Source organism: Macaca fascicularis, chromosome X (assembly GCF_037993035.2).
Source record: "Macaca fascicularis isolate 582-1 chromosome X, T2T-MFA8v1.1".
Taxonomy (NCBI): domain Eukaryota; kingdom Metazoa; phylum Chordata; class Mammalia; order Primates; family Cercopithecidae; genus Macaca; species Macaca fascicularis.
The window spans coordinates 112,254,809-112,274,575 of record NC_088395.1 but is presented as its reverse complement, the minus strand read 5'-3'; the positions used below and the strand labels follow the sequence as shown (position 1 = coordinate 112,274,575).

General features: G+C 37.5%; 1 protein-coding gene across 2 annotated transcripts in view; it reads right to left on the bottom strand.

Moving 5' to 3' along the window:
* The window catches only part of IL1RAPL2 (interleukin 1 receptor accessory protein like 2), a 1,296,718-nt gene that overhangs the window by 58,413 nt on the left and 1,218,538 nt on the right, over positions 1–19,767 (bottom strand). For both annotated transcript variants that reach the window (XM_015443984.3, XM_074029484.1), the window contains exon 7: positions 824–953. In XM_015443984.3, the coding sequence (XP_015299470.2) occupies positions 824–953 (130 nt within the window). The remainder of the gene's footprint in view (positions 1–823; positions 954–19,767) is intronic.

The window sequence follows — 19,767 nt, the reverse complement described above, 5'->3', positions numbered from 1 at the left end:
CAAAGTGCTGGGATTACAGGCTTGAGCCACCGCACCCGGCCCACTGCATGATTCTTAATGGGAGTGAAGAGGGAAGAATCTCAATTCCTATCAGAATCAGGAACATACACTACACATCATCATCTCTGAAACCAAAGAGAAACCTCATAAACTAAGTGAGTCAGGAAAGGTTACCTATATTTTTATATCTTTCTTGTACAAATGAGAAAGTACTAAATAGAATTAGAAAACCAATAGATTGATATCTACAAAACAAGGGAGGTATTTGCGTAACAGGAGAGTGAAAAGAGGTCTAAACATGTACTAAATTGAAGGATCAGTATTTTCAGGATAAGTATTAGATGTTGGGAAAAAATAAACACTATTCAACAAGAGTCAACAGTTATTTTGGCTGAGCACCAGCTTACCATTGCCACTGCATCTTTACACTTATGACATATGAAGTTGTCTGTTCCCAGGTGGAAAATGAACAATTTGCACAGTCGTCTGAGGAGTCACCTTCAAAGACTGGACCTTTGCTGTGACTGTTGGAGTACCAGTGGTTTTAGCTTTAGAAACTCAAAGAAATTTGCTTAGGTAGCTTTTGGAGGGGCATTATACCCTGGTGACAAAATCTTTAAATGGGAGAAAAATCTACTTATGTTAGAAGCTTGCACATTGGCATTTCTTAAGGCAGTCATCCTTGGTTTCTCCATAACATCAGCTTTTAGACAATGGAATGATTTGGAGTTGCAATTAAAATCCTGAGCAGAATCCCTTGTAGGATGTTTCATTACATAACTGCAAAGACAGCAAAAAAAGATAAGCAATTCAAGCTCTCTACCTTATTTCACCTTCTCTAATGTGACCTGCCAGTTCTTCAATAAACTTTTCTCCTTTCATCCAGTAGATCATTGGCCCAGACTCTCCACTGAATCCGAAGAATGCTTTGCAGGGAATGTTCAGAGGCTTACCTGAGAATGAGAGAAAAATAAATGAGCAAATGACTCCTGATTATCAGTGGGAGACAGGAAGCGACCATTTAACATCCAAAGGAAAACTCAGAGGCGACCCAATTTTCAACTATTTTTCTAGTCATCTTATCATTGTACCTGAGAAAAATTTTAAATAGTTATGAGGGCTTCTAGAAAAGTCTTAAATTCAAAGTATAATCAAAAGTGAGAAAATAAAGTTACTCAGTTTTCTGTTTGTTTGTTTGTTTGTTTTTGAGACGGGGTCTGGCTGTGTCACCCAGGCTGGAGTGCAGTGGCACAACCACAGCTCACTGCAGCCTTGACCTCCCTGGCTCAAGTGATCCTCCCACCTCAGCCTCCCAAGTAGTTGGGACCACACAGGGTCTCCCTGTGTTCCCAAAGCTGTTTGTTACTCAGGTTTTAAAACTGTTTATTTTTACTGCCTCCTTCTTATAATATGAAAAAAACAAATGAAAAGACTATCTTTTTTCTTTATTTTTGAGAATATTAAGCACTGCTAACTTGAACTTACCCCTGAAGCTAACATTAATCAAAAGTATAAGTTAATTTTTGGTTGGTGAGAAGACATATCATAATATACTCTCCACTGTTATTAAAATTACATGGAAATTTGTTTATTCTGATTTTTACATGTTTTAAGAAAAATTAGGTAATATATACTATAATGGTTATTTTTAGACATCAAATTGACTGGATTAAGAAATATTAATATCTAGATAGCTGGTAATGCATTATTTCTGGGTATGTCTGTCTGGGGTTGCCAGAAAAGAGTGGTATTTGAGTTTGGTGACTGAATGGGAAGGTTCACTTCAGTGTGAGTGGGAAGCATCCAAGTGGCTGGGAGCCTGGATAGAACAAGAAGTCAGAATGAAGGCACTGTGTAAAATGGGGCCTCCTTGAGGTGGTCTATCAAAAAATGACTGCTCTTTTCTTGGCGCTACACATAGGTACTGACAATTGCTGCAATTTCTCCTGGAAGGAATGTTTTTACTCTCCCATTAAACAGATTCTTGTCAAATAAACCCAAGAGACAGATATTTCAGCAGTCTAGTTTCTACAAATGCTGAATAAATATCCTGAAGCCTCTTGTCAATGGTTGAAAACAGGAAAACCATCCAAACATCATATGTAACACTCTGAGGAGAGTCCCAAAGTGATCAGCTCTTATGCCAGATACAGGGACTCAATGTGTGCCAGGGGATGGGCACCTCGTCTTCTAAAAGGCATGAAAGGGATCTCTGCATTTATTGGGCAAATAACCTGAAACATAATGTTTCAAGGGATTTCTAAAATCTGGCTTAGGCACAAACTCTTATCTAACATTTTATCTATTTGCTGCTGTACGGTTTTGCCTCCAGGCATTTTCAGAGTAATTCCTATGTTACTATGTGACCTGTTAGTAGAGACAGCCAACTTATGTTTGCATCTAAAGTAGGTTGAAGACTATCAAAATAAAGAGAACTTTGTGAGGTGCTGCCTCAGTGCTATGTAATAAAGTAAGTGAAGCTTCTTGCAAAGTGGCGTACATGCAGTGGATTGGCTCTCGTTGCGCTATAATTCCCCAATTTCTCTTATCAGAGAGCTCTGTGAACATCTGCATTGTGAGAAGGCTGCTCAGAGATCTTAAAAATCTAGAAATCTCAACAGTCTTAAATTTTACAGCCCTGTATTTGCTGGACACATCTTGAAATGAATAAACTCAAATTATCAATGTGTTCAGGAGAGTCTCTGGGGACAAAGAGTTCAAACATCTATGTATCATTGAGTTTTATTGGATTTTAGAGCCAAAACTTTTCCAAACAAAACTGCGAGGTAAATCAAAATGTGATGACGTTGTGATGGTAGTAGAGTTTGTGTGCCTCTGTGTGTCTGTGTCTGGCGGGTAGATGGGGGGATTTAAGAAGGAAGTGGCAATTGGAGAGGAGTAGGAGCCACATCTTATAAGTCCTACTATTTATAAATAATGAAGATATACATCAGTGGTATATTGGTAAATATTTAAAACTGGCTTTCTGGAAATAATATGCATGTAAATACATAAGTTTACAAATTTTGTGGATATGAAGGATGTCACAGCGTTTATAAAATACATAAATAATAACAAAACACAATATGTTATGGTAAATTCCATGTACTCAATTGATTCTCACAGAGTGCTTTCACTGATTTTTGTGGAACCTATGTTTGCAAATGAAAAACAAGTGTAGTTCCAACATGCGTATTAGTCAATATGTTCATGAACATTAATTACAAAAGTGGAAATAAACCAATAGACGAATATCAGAATTTCACTCATTCTTCAGTTATATGAGCGACTTCTTTTGATGAATTGGATAACAGATTATATTTGCATTTCAAATCCATACCATTGCTGTTAGAAACACTTTAAAAGAAACAGACCAAATTATCTGATGTGAAAGAATTGTAGGTGAGGGTGAAAAGATAAAATCACTTATCTTAATCTCCTCTTCTACCAGGATTTTCTAAAAATTTCTCAAAGGCAACAGTTTCATCTTCAATACTTTCATCTAACTCTGCTCCCCACCCTTTAATGGGCTGCATATTTTTGTAAAGGCCACAGATAGACATCACTGCCCTTTTCTTGACAAACAATTTTTTCCATTCTGTTTTTCTCTTTAAACAATTTTCAACCTCTTTTAAAGTCTCCTTCAAATTGTCCTATTATCTCTGCTTCTTGGTATGCAGTTTTTTTCCATTGTGTCAAGGGAAGCACCATCAAGGTGGTTAATTTTCTTATGAAGTTTATAATTTCATTCTGTATTTTTATTTACAGCAGGGATTGTTTTCTGTGGTAGTCCCAGATGCTGAGGGTTATAGAGGAATTCCCTTAGAGAAGTTCCAAGGTTGCCTCTACCAAGGCCCTACAAGTTTCACTGGTTTGGAACCAGTTTTTCTGTCAATTTCTTTGCTTGGGGGTTTGTGCCATTTATGAGTTATGTGAATTTAGAGTCCACACCCATGCTCGGTACAGGTTTAGAGTTCCAGTTTCTCTTAAATGTTTCATTGGATTCATAGATATGGCCCTGGACTGAATGTGAATTTTCTGTACACTTTCCTGAATCAATAAGCAGAGTTTTCTAGGCCCCATTTCATAGATTTCAGGGTTTATAAATCGTTCAGTTTTCTAGATTTTTGCTGGGATGTGTTCTAACTCCATACTTCACATAGATCCTGAACTCAAGCACTTATACCCTGAATGTCCACATTTGGTTTTGATATCTCCAGGAGATCTTCAATTTCAATTTATACTTCTTTCTCTTACTTTGATCTCCCTATTTATCACTAAAGCCTGAGAATTTCCCTTACTTGCTTTCCAGTTGGGCTAAGCATGTAAATTCTTTGCCTTATGTTGACCAGCATTTCTCTGTAGTTAGAACAAGAGGTGATCTTTACCATATCAATTCATTCTACCTTATTGACTAGGTGCCTGAAATTCTACCACAAAAATCTATAAATTGTGTATCTTTGTCTTACGTAATCAGGTTAATTTTAATTTCACCAGTCTTACCAAGGAGTTAAACATAGAGTTTATATTAATGTTACTGTTAATGTATCCTTTCTTCCCTGGGCCCACATTTTGATTTGGCCTTTCAAAATAAGATAAAAAGAAGAATGGATAGTTGTGATGCCAATGTGAAAACCAATCACCTTCCTGCTGTGCTTTATGTATTTAACTTTGTAGCTTCACCTTTCAAGAAGTTTATTTCTTCCTTAAGATAATTCACAATTAGGGCACAAATCTTTTATCTGTATTTGTGAGAATGCCCTGAATCACATGCTCCAGTCTAGCAGGCCAGTGTCAGAACACATGGAACACTGGAGCATGTTACTTTCAGTTGTAAGACATATTTTAAGAAGACTGTTGCTAATAATGCAGTTTATGAATTAATTATTTAAAAATTTACAGGAGAGTTGAAGTCATCATTATATTAATGTCACTCTTACACATATGCAATCCAGTATACTTCTTTTTGAATGAGAGTTAAGGGGTAAAGTCATAACTTGTATATGAGGCATATTTAATTGTTACGGTTTGAATGTCCCCTCCAAAACTCATATTGAAATCCAATTGACAATGTAACAGCGTTGAGAATTAAGACCTTTGGAAGATAATTAGGTCATGAGGGCTTTGCCCTTATGAATGGAGTAATGTTATTGTAGAACTGGATTAGTTTTTGTGAGAGTGGGCTTCTGAGAAAAGGATGAGTTGAGCTGGATTTCCTCTCTCTGTCTCATATGTGTGCCTTCTGCCATGGGATGACCCTCACCTAATGCCAACAGGTGCTGATGCTCTTGGACTTCTCAGCATCTAGAACTGAGAGCCAAATAAATCTCTTTTCCTTACAAATTTCACCATCTGTGGTCTTCTGTTACAGCAGCAGAAAATGGACTAAGATAGAAAAATTGGTACTGAGAGTGGGATTGTTGCTAACAAATATCTGAAGATGTGGGAGTGGCTTTGGAACTAGGTAATGAGCAGAGGCTAAAGGAATTTGGAGGAAAAGGCTAGAAAAATCCTGTACTGATGTGGACAGACCATAAAGAGAATTCTGGCAAGGGCTCAGGAGAAGAGAAGAGCTGTAGGGAAAGTTTGATCTTCTTAGAGATTACTTAAGGGGTTATGACCAGAATGCTGGTAGGAACATGGACAGTAAAGGCAACTGTGATGAGGTATCAGAAAGAAATGAGAAACAAGGTACTGAAAACTGGAGTAAAGGCCATCCTTGTTATAAAGTGGCAAAGAAGGTGATTAAATTGTGTCTCTGTCCAGGGCTTATGGAATACAGAGCTTTAAAGTGATACACTAGGGCATCTGGTACGAGAAATATCAAAGCAGCAAGGTATTCAGGCTACTGTATGGCTACTTTTCATTGCATATAGGGACATGTGAGAGCAAAGAGATGGCTTAAAGATGGAATTAATACTTAAAAGGGAAGCAGAATAGAAAAATTTTGAAAATTTGCAAGCTGGCAAGATAAAGAGTGAAAAGGCATCTTTAGAAGAGAATACTAAAGGTGTGGCCAATCAACCATTTGTTAAAGGAATTAATATGCATAGAAACAAGCCAGGTGCTATCCATCAAGACAAGGGACAAAAGACCCCAAAAGTATTTTGAAGATCTTTGAGACAGCCTCTCCCATCACAAGCTCAGGGACTCTAGCAGGGCAGAATGGTTTGAGGTAAGAGGCCTGGGGTATCCTCCATGGGCTCTGATATGGTTTCACTGTGTCTCCACCCAAATCTCATCACAAATTGTAATTGCCATGTATCCAGGGATGCACCTGGTGGGGGATGATTGGATCTTGGGGGTAGTTTCCCCCATGCTGTTCTCATGACAGTGAAGGATGTCTCATGAGATCTGATGGTTTTAAAATGCGTCACAGTGTGCAAGCCCCAAGCCTTGGTGGCTTCCACGTGGTGTTGGGCCTGCAAGTGCACAGAATACAAGAATTGAGCTTTGGGACCCTCCACCTAGATTTCACAGGATGTATGGAAATGCCTGGATGTCCAGGTAGAAGTCTGCTGCAGGAGTGGAACCCTCATGGAGAACCTCTGCTAGGGCAATGTGGAAGGGAACTGTGGGGTCAGAGCCTGGAAGGAGAGTCCCCACTGGGCCACTACCTAGTGGATCTGTGAGAAGAGGACCACCATCCTCCAGACCCCAGAAATGTAGATCCACTGGCATCTTGCATCATGAACCTGAAAAGCCGCAAGCACTCAACACCAGCCCATGCAAACAGCCACAGGGGCTGTACCTTGCAGATCCACAGGGGCAGAGCTGCCCAAGGCCATGGGAGCCCACCCCTTGTAATAGCATGCTCTGGATATGAGACATGGAGTCAAAGGAGATTTTGGAGCTTTAAGATTTAATGATGGCCTGGCCAGGTTTCAGACTTGCCTGGGGCCTGTGGCTTCTTTGTTTTGGCCAACTTCTCTCATTTGGAATGGAAACATTTACCCAATGCCTCTACCCCCACTGTATCTTGGAAGTAACTAACTTGCTTTTGATTTTACAGGCTCATAGGTGGAACAGAGTTGACTTGTCTCAGATGAGACTTTGGACTTGAACTTTTGAGTTAATGCTGGAATGAGTTAAGACTTTCGGGGGCTGTTGGGAAGGCATCACCATATGTTGAAAGGGAGGGACCAGGTGGGAGGTGATTGGATCATGGGGGCAGTTTTCCCCATGCTATTCTCATGATAATGAGGGAGTTTTCATGAGATCTGATGGTTTTAAAAGTGGCAGCTTCCACTGTGCACTCTCTATCTCCTGCCAACATGTAAGACGTGCCTTGCTTTCCCTTCACATTCCATCATGATTGTTAGTTTCCTGAGGCCTCCCCAGCCATGCAGAACTGTGAGTCAATTAAACCTCTTTCCATTATAAATAACCCAGTCTCAGGTAGTGTCTTTATAGCAGTGTGAGAATGAACTGACACAGGTTCATTACTCAGGGCCACCTTAGGACTCTTCTCCCTGAATCCCAGTGTAGCACCCCTCAGCCACCCAGTCATGGCTCAAGAGGACCCAGATGCAGCTAGACTTGCCAAAATGGAAGATACAATCTATAAGCCTTGGTGGAATTATGTCTGCATGCTTGCAAAATGCAAGAGTTGTGTGTGCATGGATGCTGTTGATAGCCTTGGGCCCTAGGGTAAAACAAGCCACAGGGCTAGAGCTACCGCAGACAGTTTGCACTGGGGGAATGCCTAGTGTGGTTGTAGGAGTGGGGTCACCTCAGAGACCCCAGAACTGTAGGGCCACAAGCATATAACACCAGCCTCAGAAAGCTACAGGCATGAGACTACAATCTGTGAGAATTGCTGAGTAGACTGAATCCAACAAAGCCACAGGGTTAGGGCTGCCACAGGGTTTGGGGATCTAACCACATACCCCAATGTACCCAGCATATGGGACAGGGAGGCAAAGCAAATTATTCTCCAGCTTTAAGATTTAATGTTGTATTCCATTTTGGGTTTTGGACTTACTTGAAACCAGTTATCCATTTTGGTATGGGAATATCTATTTTATACCTGTCCCACTATTTATTTTGGAAGCAGATACCTTCTTTAGTTTCACAGGTTCACATATGGAGGAATTTGCCCCAGGATGCATCATAGCTTAAGTCTCACCTATGTCTGATTTAGATAAGACTTCAGACTTTAGACTTTTGAGATTATGTTGTAATGAGTTAAGACTTTGGGGCTATTGGTATGGAAGGAATGTATTTTGCATTGTGAGAAGGATATAAGTTTTGAGGCACCAAGAGCAGAAAGTCTCCTCTAAAGCTCATGTTGAAATTCAATTGCCAATTGTAACAGTGTTGAGAGGCAGGATCTTTAAGAGGTGATTAGGTCCTGAGGGCTCTGCTGTCATGAATCAATTAATGCCATTATCACAGGATTAGCGCCATTATTGAGAGAGAGAGAGATAGTGTGTGTACTCCTAGTAAAAGGAAGAATTCAACTGGATTTCATCTCTCTGACTTGCACACTCATGTTATTGCTATGTGATGCCTTCTATTACAGGATGACCCTCACTAGATGTTGGTGCCATCTCAGATTTCTCAGTCTCCAGAACTGTGAGCCAAATAAATCTTTTTCTTTATTGCCCACTCTGTTGTATTCTGTTATAGCAGTAGAAAATGGACTAAGAGACCCATTAATAGTTTTTCTTACAGTACGTATCATCTGTTCCATATGTTAAGAAGGAAGAAGCTGAAAGCCAGTGATCCCCGGGTGTAGCTTGACTGAGAGGGAGAGAAACATATATTCTCTTATTTTGAAAATAAAATTCCTATATATTTACATATATCTATATATGTATATGTATGTGTGTGTGTATATATACACATGCATATGTGTGTGTATATATATATATATATATTTCTATGTATATCTCTGTGTAATTTAATCACGAGGTAGTTCATCATTCCTCACACTGGCCTTTTCTATCAGTCATCCAATATATCAAGTACCCACTTGCAGCCAATATTGTACTGGTAAAAATACCAAGGTCCTTTCTTTCTCTGAGATTATTATCTCAAACTGAATGAATCATTGAGATTTAGAAACAGGCTCAGATAGGAATTAACTGACTTTTCTGAAGTCAAATTATGAACCAGCTTTGATGTTGTTTTTCAGAAATTAATGTCTTCCAATATGTAGTACGGTGTTTAATCTACCAAAAAAAAAAAAAAAAAAAAAAAAGCAGTTCAACATTTCAGAGTGATTTTATAAAGCCATTTTAAATTCTTTATTCTAAAGAATAGCCCTCTCCCCATCATTTCTAAATTAAATGAAACAGTCACAGATTAAATTCTAAATTATAGTTCAGATAAAGCTATTATGAAGCTAAAGGAAGGAAGAAAGAATTTATTTCTTCCAGTAAGATACAAAGGAGATGAAAAGTTGACCGGGAGAAAATACTTGAGTAACCTTAGAATAGAATAATGATTTGGGAGAGAGAGAGATAGACAAAGAGAGACTGAGACCCGTAAACTTTCTACTATTTCTGGTTTCAAAGAATGTATGTGTGAAGCCAGGTAATGTTTCTTGGGGATGGTGGGGAATATGTTCATAGTTATTTGCCTATGCTAGAGGGAAGTAACACAGCAGCAGACCTCAAAGTAAGATGAGACAGAGCACTGTTTTCTTGGTTAAACGAGTATTGTTGTTGTTGTTATTGTTGTTGTTGTTTTGGTGTACAATTGACTCAATCAGATAAGAAGTACAAAGTCCACTGGATGAGGACTTGTTTAGAGTTATAGGGCTTACACAGTTGTGTCACTAAGTTGTCCCAATCCCAGTAGAAGTTTCTGTTACTGAATTTTATATAGGTTGAATGAATAAAACCCCCATTGTTACTACATATTCCACCGATTAACTTTGCTTATTTTTTCCTTTTTCATTTCCTTAGGACAGGGAGTGTGGCTCAGAGTCATAAGATCCTAGTTTTCTCAGTCGTATCTCACATTTAAGGGTACCAAATGTAGGCAAGGCAAAGATATTTCATGGAAAGAGTACTAGTGTCAGAACATCAAAGTTATAGCCCCAGCCCTTCCACTACATTGCTTTGATTTTTTTTGACAAGTCCATTCCTCTAATAAGCCACAGTTTCTTCTTCTAAAAATTATAGGATCAACTGAGAGAATCTTTAAGGAGTCTTTCAGGTCTGATATTCTCATATTTTGTAGCTGGCCTAGAGTGTTAGAATTTTCCAAGTGGGATGAACTATGTCACTTTTAGTCCTAGCTCTCGAGGTGCCAGTCATTAGTTTCTTCTGCAAAATAAAAAGCATGTAAGTCTCTGTGCCTCAGGCAGCTTTTAACTTTAGCGTCAAGGTCCCTTGGCCATTTGGTTTTTGGCCTGAATCAGCTTGCTTTCTGTGCCTGGAATCCCAGTTCCTGTGTATCCCTTAACTTCTCTGTTTACTTCGCAATGGGTTTCCTGCCTATGAACTCTACCTTGCCTTGAACCCTAGGTTCTCTCCACCTAACCTGACCCTGGCTGCTTCTGTTGGCTCTGCTGATCTTGGCTTATGACCCTGCTTTCTTTGACCCAGTGTTTTTCATATCTCAGCTTGACAAAGGAATTTTTAAAAGCTCCCCATGGAAAAGACAAAATCCTTGGAATATTAACTCACTATACTAGCAAGTCCAAATTATACTCAGCAAATTGAGATGTCAGGAGAGTTGAAGCAAGCAAATATGCTGTATGTGTGTATTCAAATGTGCATATACTTGCAAAATAACTCATTTGGAATGAATTAGTAGTTCAAAATTAAATACACATGATTCTTTATATTGTGTTAGGTGAAGGAAAAAAACTAAAAATTCGCATATTGATTTAGAAATCTAGGTTTGTAGAGTAGCCAACCTATACGATCATATCAATTGCAAAATAGTTTAAGTCCATATTAAATTCATAAAGTTGTTATTTTCATTTGTTTCAAAAGTTATTTACTTGGCTCTACACTACATGGAATTAAGTGTTAAAGCTTACAAAGTTAGGTCTATTCTAGCAGCTAGACAAGAGAGTAGTAAAACTAGAACACACAGTAACCATTACTTCCTGAAAAAAAGAGGTCACCTTTGTCATTTGAGAACATCTGATTGGAAACAGAAATCTTTTTCACTTTCTCAACTTCTGTATCATCAAACGTACTTATGAATCCCTTACTAATAAGATCACAACTTTTGGTACTAGGAATGACTTGCTAGTTAAATCCTGCTGTACAAGTTTGGAAAAAAAAATGAATCAACACAAACATGACAATTCTTATTGTATACCTGAAGATTGATCCAGGTATTATATGGTGACTGAAGAAAATACTGATGTGTTTTCTGGACATTATAGTGAGATTTAAAACACAGCTGTGGAAAGTTTTAAAAAAATCTTCAAAAAATAAACAAATATGTGTCTGTGGTTTTAATGTAGGTCCCATTCACTTCGATAAGTCTTGTTGGCTGTCTGCACACCGTGACTCCAGAAATGATGTTCAAAATAATCCCACAAGGATCCTTTAATCCTTTAGAAAATGGAAATATCAAGGTTTAACGCCTAGTTGAGAAAATGAAACCCAAAGCTGTCTACATATTACTGATCAGATTCATGTCACAGTATTGATTTTCTGAAGTATTATAAGGGTTCTTTTAGACTATTAATTTCCTTTGACGACAAAGCCCTCTGGTCTTGCGATTCATTATACTCTATTTTGTAGCCTATATGATTTGTATGCCTTTACCCTCCACTTTTGTTCACTTAAAGCCTCATCCATCAAAATATAGCTCAAGTGCCACCTATACCATGAAGCCATCCCTGACTTCCTTAATGCACACTCTGCTTTCTCTGAATCCCATTTTTATATATGTCATAGGAAGTTAAAAGTTTAGCTGTGCTCTGCTTTATATAATTATTACAACAAAATAAGCTAAGTACTTAATATATTCTGACCAAATTAATCATCACAGAAACCCAGGGAGTAAGGTATTATTGTTCTCAGTTTACAAGTGAGCAAAGAAAAGTAGAAAGAAGTTAACTTGTTTGAAGCCACAAACATTGTAAGTGGGAGAGATTTAAAACCAGACAGCTAGACTCTAGAGCCAAAGACCCTAACCACTCTTCCATACTGCATTTCACAGGTGTTTGCCTCCTCTTCCCAAATAAATATTACAGTCTTTAAGGATGGAAACCGTATCTTATATTTCACTCTCATTTCCTTAGAGCAACTAGCGTGCTGCAAGGCACATGGTTGTGCTCAGTAGTACTTGTTTGATTCTCAAAAGCTTAGTTCAAGTTCCCTAATTTTTCTTATTTTTAAATTGGTTTTCTCTTGCAGCATTAAATGTATCTTTGCCAGTCTTCACCAATCCATTTTGGAATGAACCAGGGTACAAATAATAAATAATTGCCCTGAATTTCAAGTTTTCCCCATCATTTGCTAACCCTTTTAAAGAGGGAGGAGGGAGAAAGGAAAGGGAAGAGGAGCCAGACTGATCTGAGTTGCCTTTTCAAAAATTCTTGCAAGGCAGACTCAACAACAAAATGGGAGAAAGGAACCTCAATGTTTATATGCCTGTGGAAATCAGTCAGAGTACTGTGTTCAGGTGATACCAATCTACGATTGTCACCATCTCTTTTTGCTTGAAATTTGGATTTTATCTTGAATTGTATGTAATCTTTCTTTCTCCATGTCCATAAGTTCCTGAAGAGAGAAGGAAATGAGTTCAATATATCCACTATGGGAGAGTGTAGCAGTTATATGCCATTTAATAAGTTCGAATATTTTTGTTCTGTTATTTGAAGATAGAAGGTTACATAAATGACAGAAAATAAAGGATATTGAAGCTAATTCTTGTAGTTAGCAATATCATAATAAAAAAGTCATCTTTGTTGCTGCCTCTGCTGAAGGGCATAATTTAAAAAAGTAAAGACCCATCATTGCTCACAAGAAAAGCTGGCTTCTGATTCTTATGCAGGAATGGCTTGAATGTAATTCACAAAGTTGGTGAGGTTTCTTGTATCCTCCAGGGCTTTATCCCCATTCCTTGAGCCATGTACTCTCCAGCTCTGGGTCTTTACATTACTACTCTTGTAAAACTGAGCCAGCCATCCTTCTAGGAATGGATTCCTAACTCCATCATTGTTCTTGCCTTTCCTATGAGTGTCCTTGACTGCCCTATACTCTAGTCACTCAGCCTTGCTAGCTTACACAACCCTTCTTCACTGTAACTTTCTACTACTCTTTGTTCCTTCCTTGGTAAAACAATTGGCTAGTCTCATCAAATAATGCCCAATCATTTGCCAGTATGGGATAAAGCTAATAAAGAAGTTCTCCATTCTTTACCATGTAATGTGCATTTTTTTTCTTGGAAAATCAGTGTGCATCTTTAGCAATTTCTCAAATAGTGGGACAATTGTTAAGCAATAGGAATTGCTTAATACAGCGGAGCTTTCTAAAATTCCTCACTACTCATCTACTGACTCAAAGTCCTCAAAGCAGTTGCTCAACAATCCTTTCTCTCTCTCCTTCAAAATTTCCTTCAAAATTATCTTCCAAATTCACAGGGAACTATCCTGTTTCCTCAGTCATCCCTACTCTTCCTCTCCTCTGGATCTAGTTGTATCTTCAATAAGTTGTTCTCTGCCTTTTCCTTTATAAGCTTCTATAAAGGTATATATTTTTTAATATGAAAATACTAAACGCTATAAAATTAAATAACACCCTACAATCTTCCAGTCACACTATTAATTACTTCATAAGTGTCTTGCATATAGGCTTCTGAAAACAGTGATCTCTCTATTTTGTATTTCTAAGCTTTTATATTTTGTTCCATAAGCATGCCACTTCATTTCAACAAACATATAACAAGTATCTACTATGGGCAAGATTATTTCCTAGGTGTTTGGGGATATGTTAAATATGTCAGTTTCTGCCTTCAAAGATTGCAGTGTCACTAATTTATCAAAGATAGTTTCATAGCATTTCTTAGATTGGTAGTTTTCTTATCACTTGTTTTTCTTCAGTCTTCTGAACTTTTCATAAACTTCCTAGGGCCAGGGCTGTGCCTTATACTGTTCCATATTTTTCCACAGTGTGAAGGTTGTAAAAGAAATAGATCAGGAGTGACCTAGTTGGGGAAAATATCTCAAAGTCAATTGTTCTGTTACATCCAACTCTCTACTTGACTGGAACCAACAGGGACCTCAATATTCTTCCACTTTGGTCCATTTCTCACACTGTCTTTTATTTACTTCTGTAGTCAAAAATCCGATTAAAAACAGCCTCTTTCCCCTGAAGCTCTCAAGTTAAAAAGACACTTATAGTTCAGTTTTCTGTACAAACTGTACAACAAACTCCTGAAGAGCTGCCATTTTTCTGTATTTTTTTTCTCTTCGGCCTACATACACAGGTACACACACACACACACACACACACACACACACACACACACATATATATGTATACACTAGTATAGATATTTTATTTTCTATCTATCTATATCCCTCTATCCATTCATCTGTCATTTATCTATTTATTACTTGACCCCACCCCACCCCGAATGATATGGCATTTTCTCCCTGAATTAATTACATCAGTCTTTACCACAGCCCTCTTACATAGTGTATGTGTGCACATGAGTATGTAGTAGGTAAATCAAAAATTATCTCAAATATAATCTGTTGACCAAAGTTGTACATTTGCTATGTATTTGGCTCTGCTGATCACCTGAAGAGAGAGCAAGAAGAAACATCATAGAAAACAGCTCAACATGAAAAATGTTCTTACAGAATTTGCACTTGGTTACATGGTATATAGTAAAACTTTAACATTAAAATTGCTGCTTCTCCTGTCGGTAGGTGGGGTGGTGGGAGAGAGAACATTAGAAAAAATAGCTAATGCATGCTGGGCTTAACACCTAGGTGATGGGTTGATAGGTGCAGCAAACCACCATGGCACATGTTTACCTATGTAACAAACCTGCACATCCTACACATGTACCCCAGAACTAAAAATAAAAATTAAAATTAAATTGCTGCTTCTTTAGAACAAAGATTCCCAAAGCAAGGGACCAAATAGCATAGACAAGATTTTTTAAAGTATATTTAATATTTTACATACTTTAAAAAGGAGAATTATTACAAGTTCTTTAAAACAACCATTAAAATATAAGCAATTTGCTTGATGCCAACTATTCTTGTCTACTTGTTAAGGCTCCACTGGCAAATGAGGTTAGCCTATGTATGGTATCATTACGATTAAGTTATATATTATGCAGATATCTTAATTGAGTTGATGGATAATTGTTTAGCTTGTATTTTTTCTTACTCAAATATTTTAGCAACTCGGTGAAAATGTTGTGTATGTGTTTTAAATATATATTCAATTATTTTAAAACCTGGATTTAAGCTGTATTCTACATGACTAAGCAATCTAAAAATCAGCCTGTTGTTGTATATAAGACCTGCACATACAATTTGTTGGAAGGTACAACATTCTGCTTTGTATTATTGTTGTGTATATTGCTAACCTCCCTTACTATACTGTAAGCTCTTTGGCAGGTCACATAACTGCAAACCTCTGCAAAGCCTAGCACAGTGTTTTGCACATTGTGTGCTTTCAGTACATGCTAAATTAATGAACTAAACTAGCTTCCAAGAGACCTCGCATAAGCAATACTCCAACATCTATATTCTAAGTACTTCATGTACTTGAAAGTAATATAACTACATGTCTTCAAAATGCATTTCATAATTCATGTTTTTGACTATTTCTGACTTGTCCTTTCATCCAACTTAATCTGAGACAGTGAGGTTATGCTATTTATCTTTACATAGAGAAATCAAACACACATTTGATACCCACCAAGATTCTTTCAAAAGACATATGGAGAAGAATGGATGCAGATAAAGTTAGATACAGCATTGCCTATCTTTCTCTAATGCAGTTAGAAGGGAACTTTGCGATCATCATCTCATCCTCATCTTCTCACTCTAGATGAGAAATAGAGGGCACAGTTGTAAATGACTTGTCCAAGAACACACACTGACTGTTGGCAGAGCTTGCAATGTAGTCCAAATGCCTGCCTCTAAGTTTAATGCTTTTTCCAATATAGCAGCTATCTGTGGCCCTTACATTGTGAGACCCCTGTCACATCTTCTTGAGGGGCTTTTTCTTGGCTTTCAACCTCTTCCCTTTTCCAGTTTTTTTTTTTTTCTGTAGACTTTTGCCATATTTGTTTTCCCTAAGCATAGGTGTATTCATTACACAACTTTGCTTCAAAATATGAAATGGTCCTCATAATCTACCAATGTAAATGGCTCTCAATAGGGGAAAATTGTGCCCTAGAGGGAGCATTTGGTAATATCTGGGATGTAGTTACTTCCCAAAACTGAGGGATGGGGTGTTATGAGCATCTGGTGGTATAGGCCAGGTATTCTTCTAACCATCTTACAGTGCATAGGACATCCCCCACAACAAAGAATAATCTAGTCCCAAATGTCAATAGTGCTGAGATTGAGAAAACCTATTCTAGAATTAGAGGATTTTCTTTTGATTTATCTTAACTTTCTTTTCCAGAATTATTTCCTACAACCTTCCCACACTTAGAAAAATTGATTGAAGTGTTTTCTATTTTTTATAGATGTGCTATACTTTCCCATTGCCCTGATTTTGCTTGGCTTGAAATGGTTTTCCTCATCTGTCTACATTTTTCTTGTTTGTTAAAGACTGAAGTATATAACCTGCTCCATAAAAACCTTCTTTGATTCTTACAACCAGATCATCTTTTCTCTTTTCAAGGCTCATAGAAATGTGAATGTAGACTGTTTTTATTTTTGAAAATCTTATATATTATTTTGTCAAAGTCTGATTGTTAGACTCTGAAGCATCTATGAGAAAATGTATACTAAGTTTGGAGTCCAAAGACTTCTAACTCTACCATTTACTAAATGTGTTTAATCTTACACACGTCATTTCACCCCACCAAGCCTCATACTTTTCATCACTGAAATGGGACTAATAATGCCTACTTCCTAAAGGTGGTCAGAGGATGAAGTAAAATTTTATGAATAGAAGTGCTTTGTAAGTTTTAAAGCACTGTGCCAATATGAGGGGTTGTTATTTTTATTGCAAGGGGAGCTAGCTCTTGAAAGGCAGTTAAAGTTTCTATTTAACCTCGTGTTGGGAATAAACAGTCATTGACCATACTGCAAATTTTCTGGCTGGCCTTGTATGAGGGCAGGACATACGCTTAAGTCGACTTTAATTTTCCCCATGATGAACACAGTGTGTTCTTTGTGCCTTTCATCTACCCAGTATGGTGGTAAGGAAAATGCTTCCTTTTTCTGGAGAAGAAAGAGAACAGGGGAGTGCACCAACCAATTATTCACAACAGGAATGCTAGGGGCAACAAGAGGCCTGCAAAACATTTTTCTCTGCAGTCAAATACACCCAGTTCATAAAGAATGCCATAATTTACTTCTAGTTCCTTGCAAGGGCATTTTTGGAAGTGTTGCCCTTGCCATCCCAGAATCCCCAGAATGCAGCTGTCCTTTGTCAGCCAAAGTTTAAGAATAAAATATATGAGTAGTAATAAGAAGAAATCTGACTTGGGGTTTTTATTCTTAGATGATAACTTGTCATATTTGTGGAGGTCTTGCTAATTATATTTTGTATAACACAAATACCTATGGAAATTAAGGCTGAGTAAGAAGCCCTGGAGCTTGAGATAATAACTATACAGATGTTTCACTAGAGGTCACTCTTGCAATCTAAGAACAAAATTGTGAAAAGAGGAAAACACAGCAAAACAAAACAAAAAGCAAACCACCATCAACAACAACACAACAATGCACATGACATCAATGCAAAAAACAAGGATATAGTTTTTCATTTGAAATCTATGAAGATGCTCTTAAAATGATCAAATAAATTGGTAAGGAGTCGAGCTGTCATTACGGAGTATGAGAGAGCTAAAAAGTAACAATTGCTCTACTTGGCAGGCAGGCAGGCAGATAGGTAAGTGGCCAGTTCCTCCCGGGCTTGGGACATCAATTTACAGCTGCCCTGAAGTGATTAGCTTGATATAGATCTAAGTAGACTGGAATGACATACACATTTTAAACCAACTGAGTAGCTGGTAAGAGGAATTGCAGGAATTCAATGTTGCAACATAGTAAAACATAAATACTCTTTGTACCTGTTTGTTTAATTTTGTTTAATGAACAGTAGCTGTTATAGTGAAAATTCACTTCTTAAACAGATGGAAAATGTCTAAATGAGTGGGCTTAAAATCACCCTATGAGTTGTCTCAAGGGTAGGCACATATTTGTGCATTACAGATCACTATCTATATGTTTTATGATGTAAAGGTTTGAACTCTACTCTTGCATCTCGATACCCTTCATTCTTTCTGCAAACCTAATTGGCCTGCATAGTGCCTGAAATTCCATCTATCATCTCTTTCTCAGGTTAATGCATTTTACTTTCAGTTGTCCCTTATTAAAATTTTTAAACTCCCAGGGGAAGAGGAACAGCAGATAGTTTTTCCCATCATTCAAACCTCAATTCATTTTTAAGATCCTCATTACGGCACCTGCCATGAAGTTCCAAAGGGAGATAGGACATGTGACTCTGGAGGAAATATTGATGTGGTCCAGAGGAGCAGGAGGAGAGTTATGGGTGGTAAACCTGAAGCACCACTGGAGAGCACTTGAGTAGAGAGGGGAGCATGGAAAAGAACATCTGGATAATAAAGTTTTCAAATTTTGTCAAGCTAGTAGTATGAGATAGATTTAAAAATTTTAACCTTTCATCTGCTTATCAAATCAACATGATCGTTAAGAGATCTTTACCATATTGCTCTATGAAATAAAGGGATAGTAAAATAATGAATGTTATTACTAAATAGAGTCTAATAAACAAGTTCTAGACCAATAATAACTCAAAGGAATGTTGAACCAAGTAAGTTTGGTCTTTCTGACATATCTTTTTTCTTAATGACATGTTTAAAACAAAAACAAAGCCATAGAAGTGGGCTTTGGTTTCACAACCTAGGATGTCTTGTTTACCAAGGCACATTAGCAAAATGTCACCATAAAGTCCCACTGAGACTTAAGTGCTTTTCAAGAATTTCAACCCCCATTGCCTGGGAGAATGACAGACAGCTATGTTGGAATGAGGGGAATAAAATTACAGGATTGAGTCTGGAAGACTAGCTAAGTCATTTAGGGAAACTTTTTACAATGTACCTCTTTGAAGAAAATCAGATGATGTCTAAGCTTCTGTCTAAACCTAGAGAATGAAGTGGTTACATGACTTAATTATCTCCAATAATTTAAGCCTAAAATAGACCTCCTTTGCCTCAGTTTTTCAGATTCAGTTCTCTGCCAAATTTGTATAGGAAATTGATTTCACCACTCACTTTTCTCTGAATGCAGTGATGGATCCAAAAGTAATGCAGAAAAAGTGACTCTTACTGAACAACTTAGCCCTCACCTATTTATACTGCTGTTTTTACTGTGTTCTATATCCTTGGGAAAATTTACCCTTTCTTATTAACACCAACCACTTTCACAATTAATGAAAAGTGGAAGAAATTGTCAGCCAGAAAAACTCTGTTGATAAACAAAAAACAAAACTCAGAATATATTTAAAACAAAATAACAGATACTTCTGAGAAAAATTCAGCAGCTGCTGGAAGACATTTGAAAGGAGTAATTTATTCCCTTTTACCTAGAAGGCAAAAATTGATGGCTAAGAATCTGTT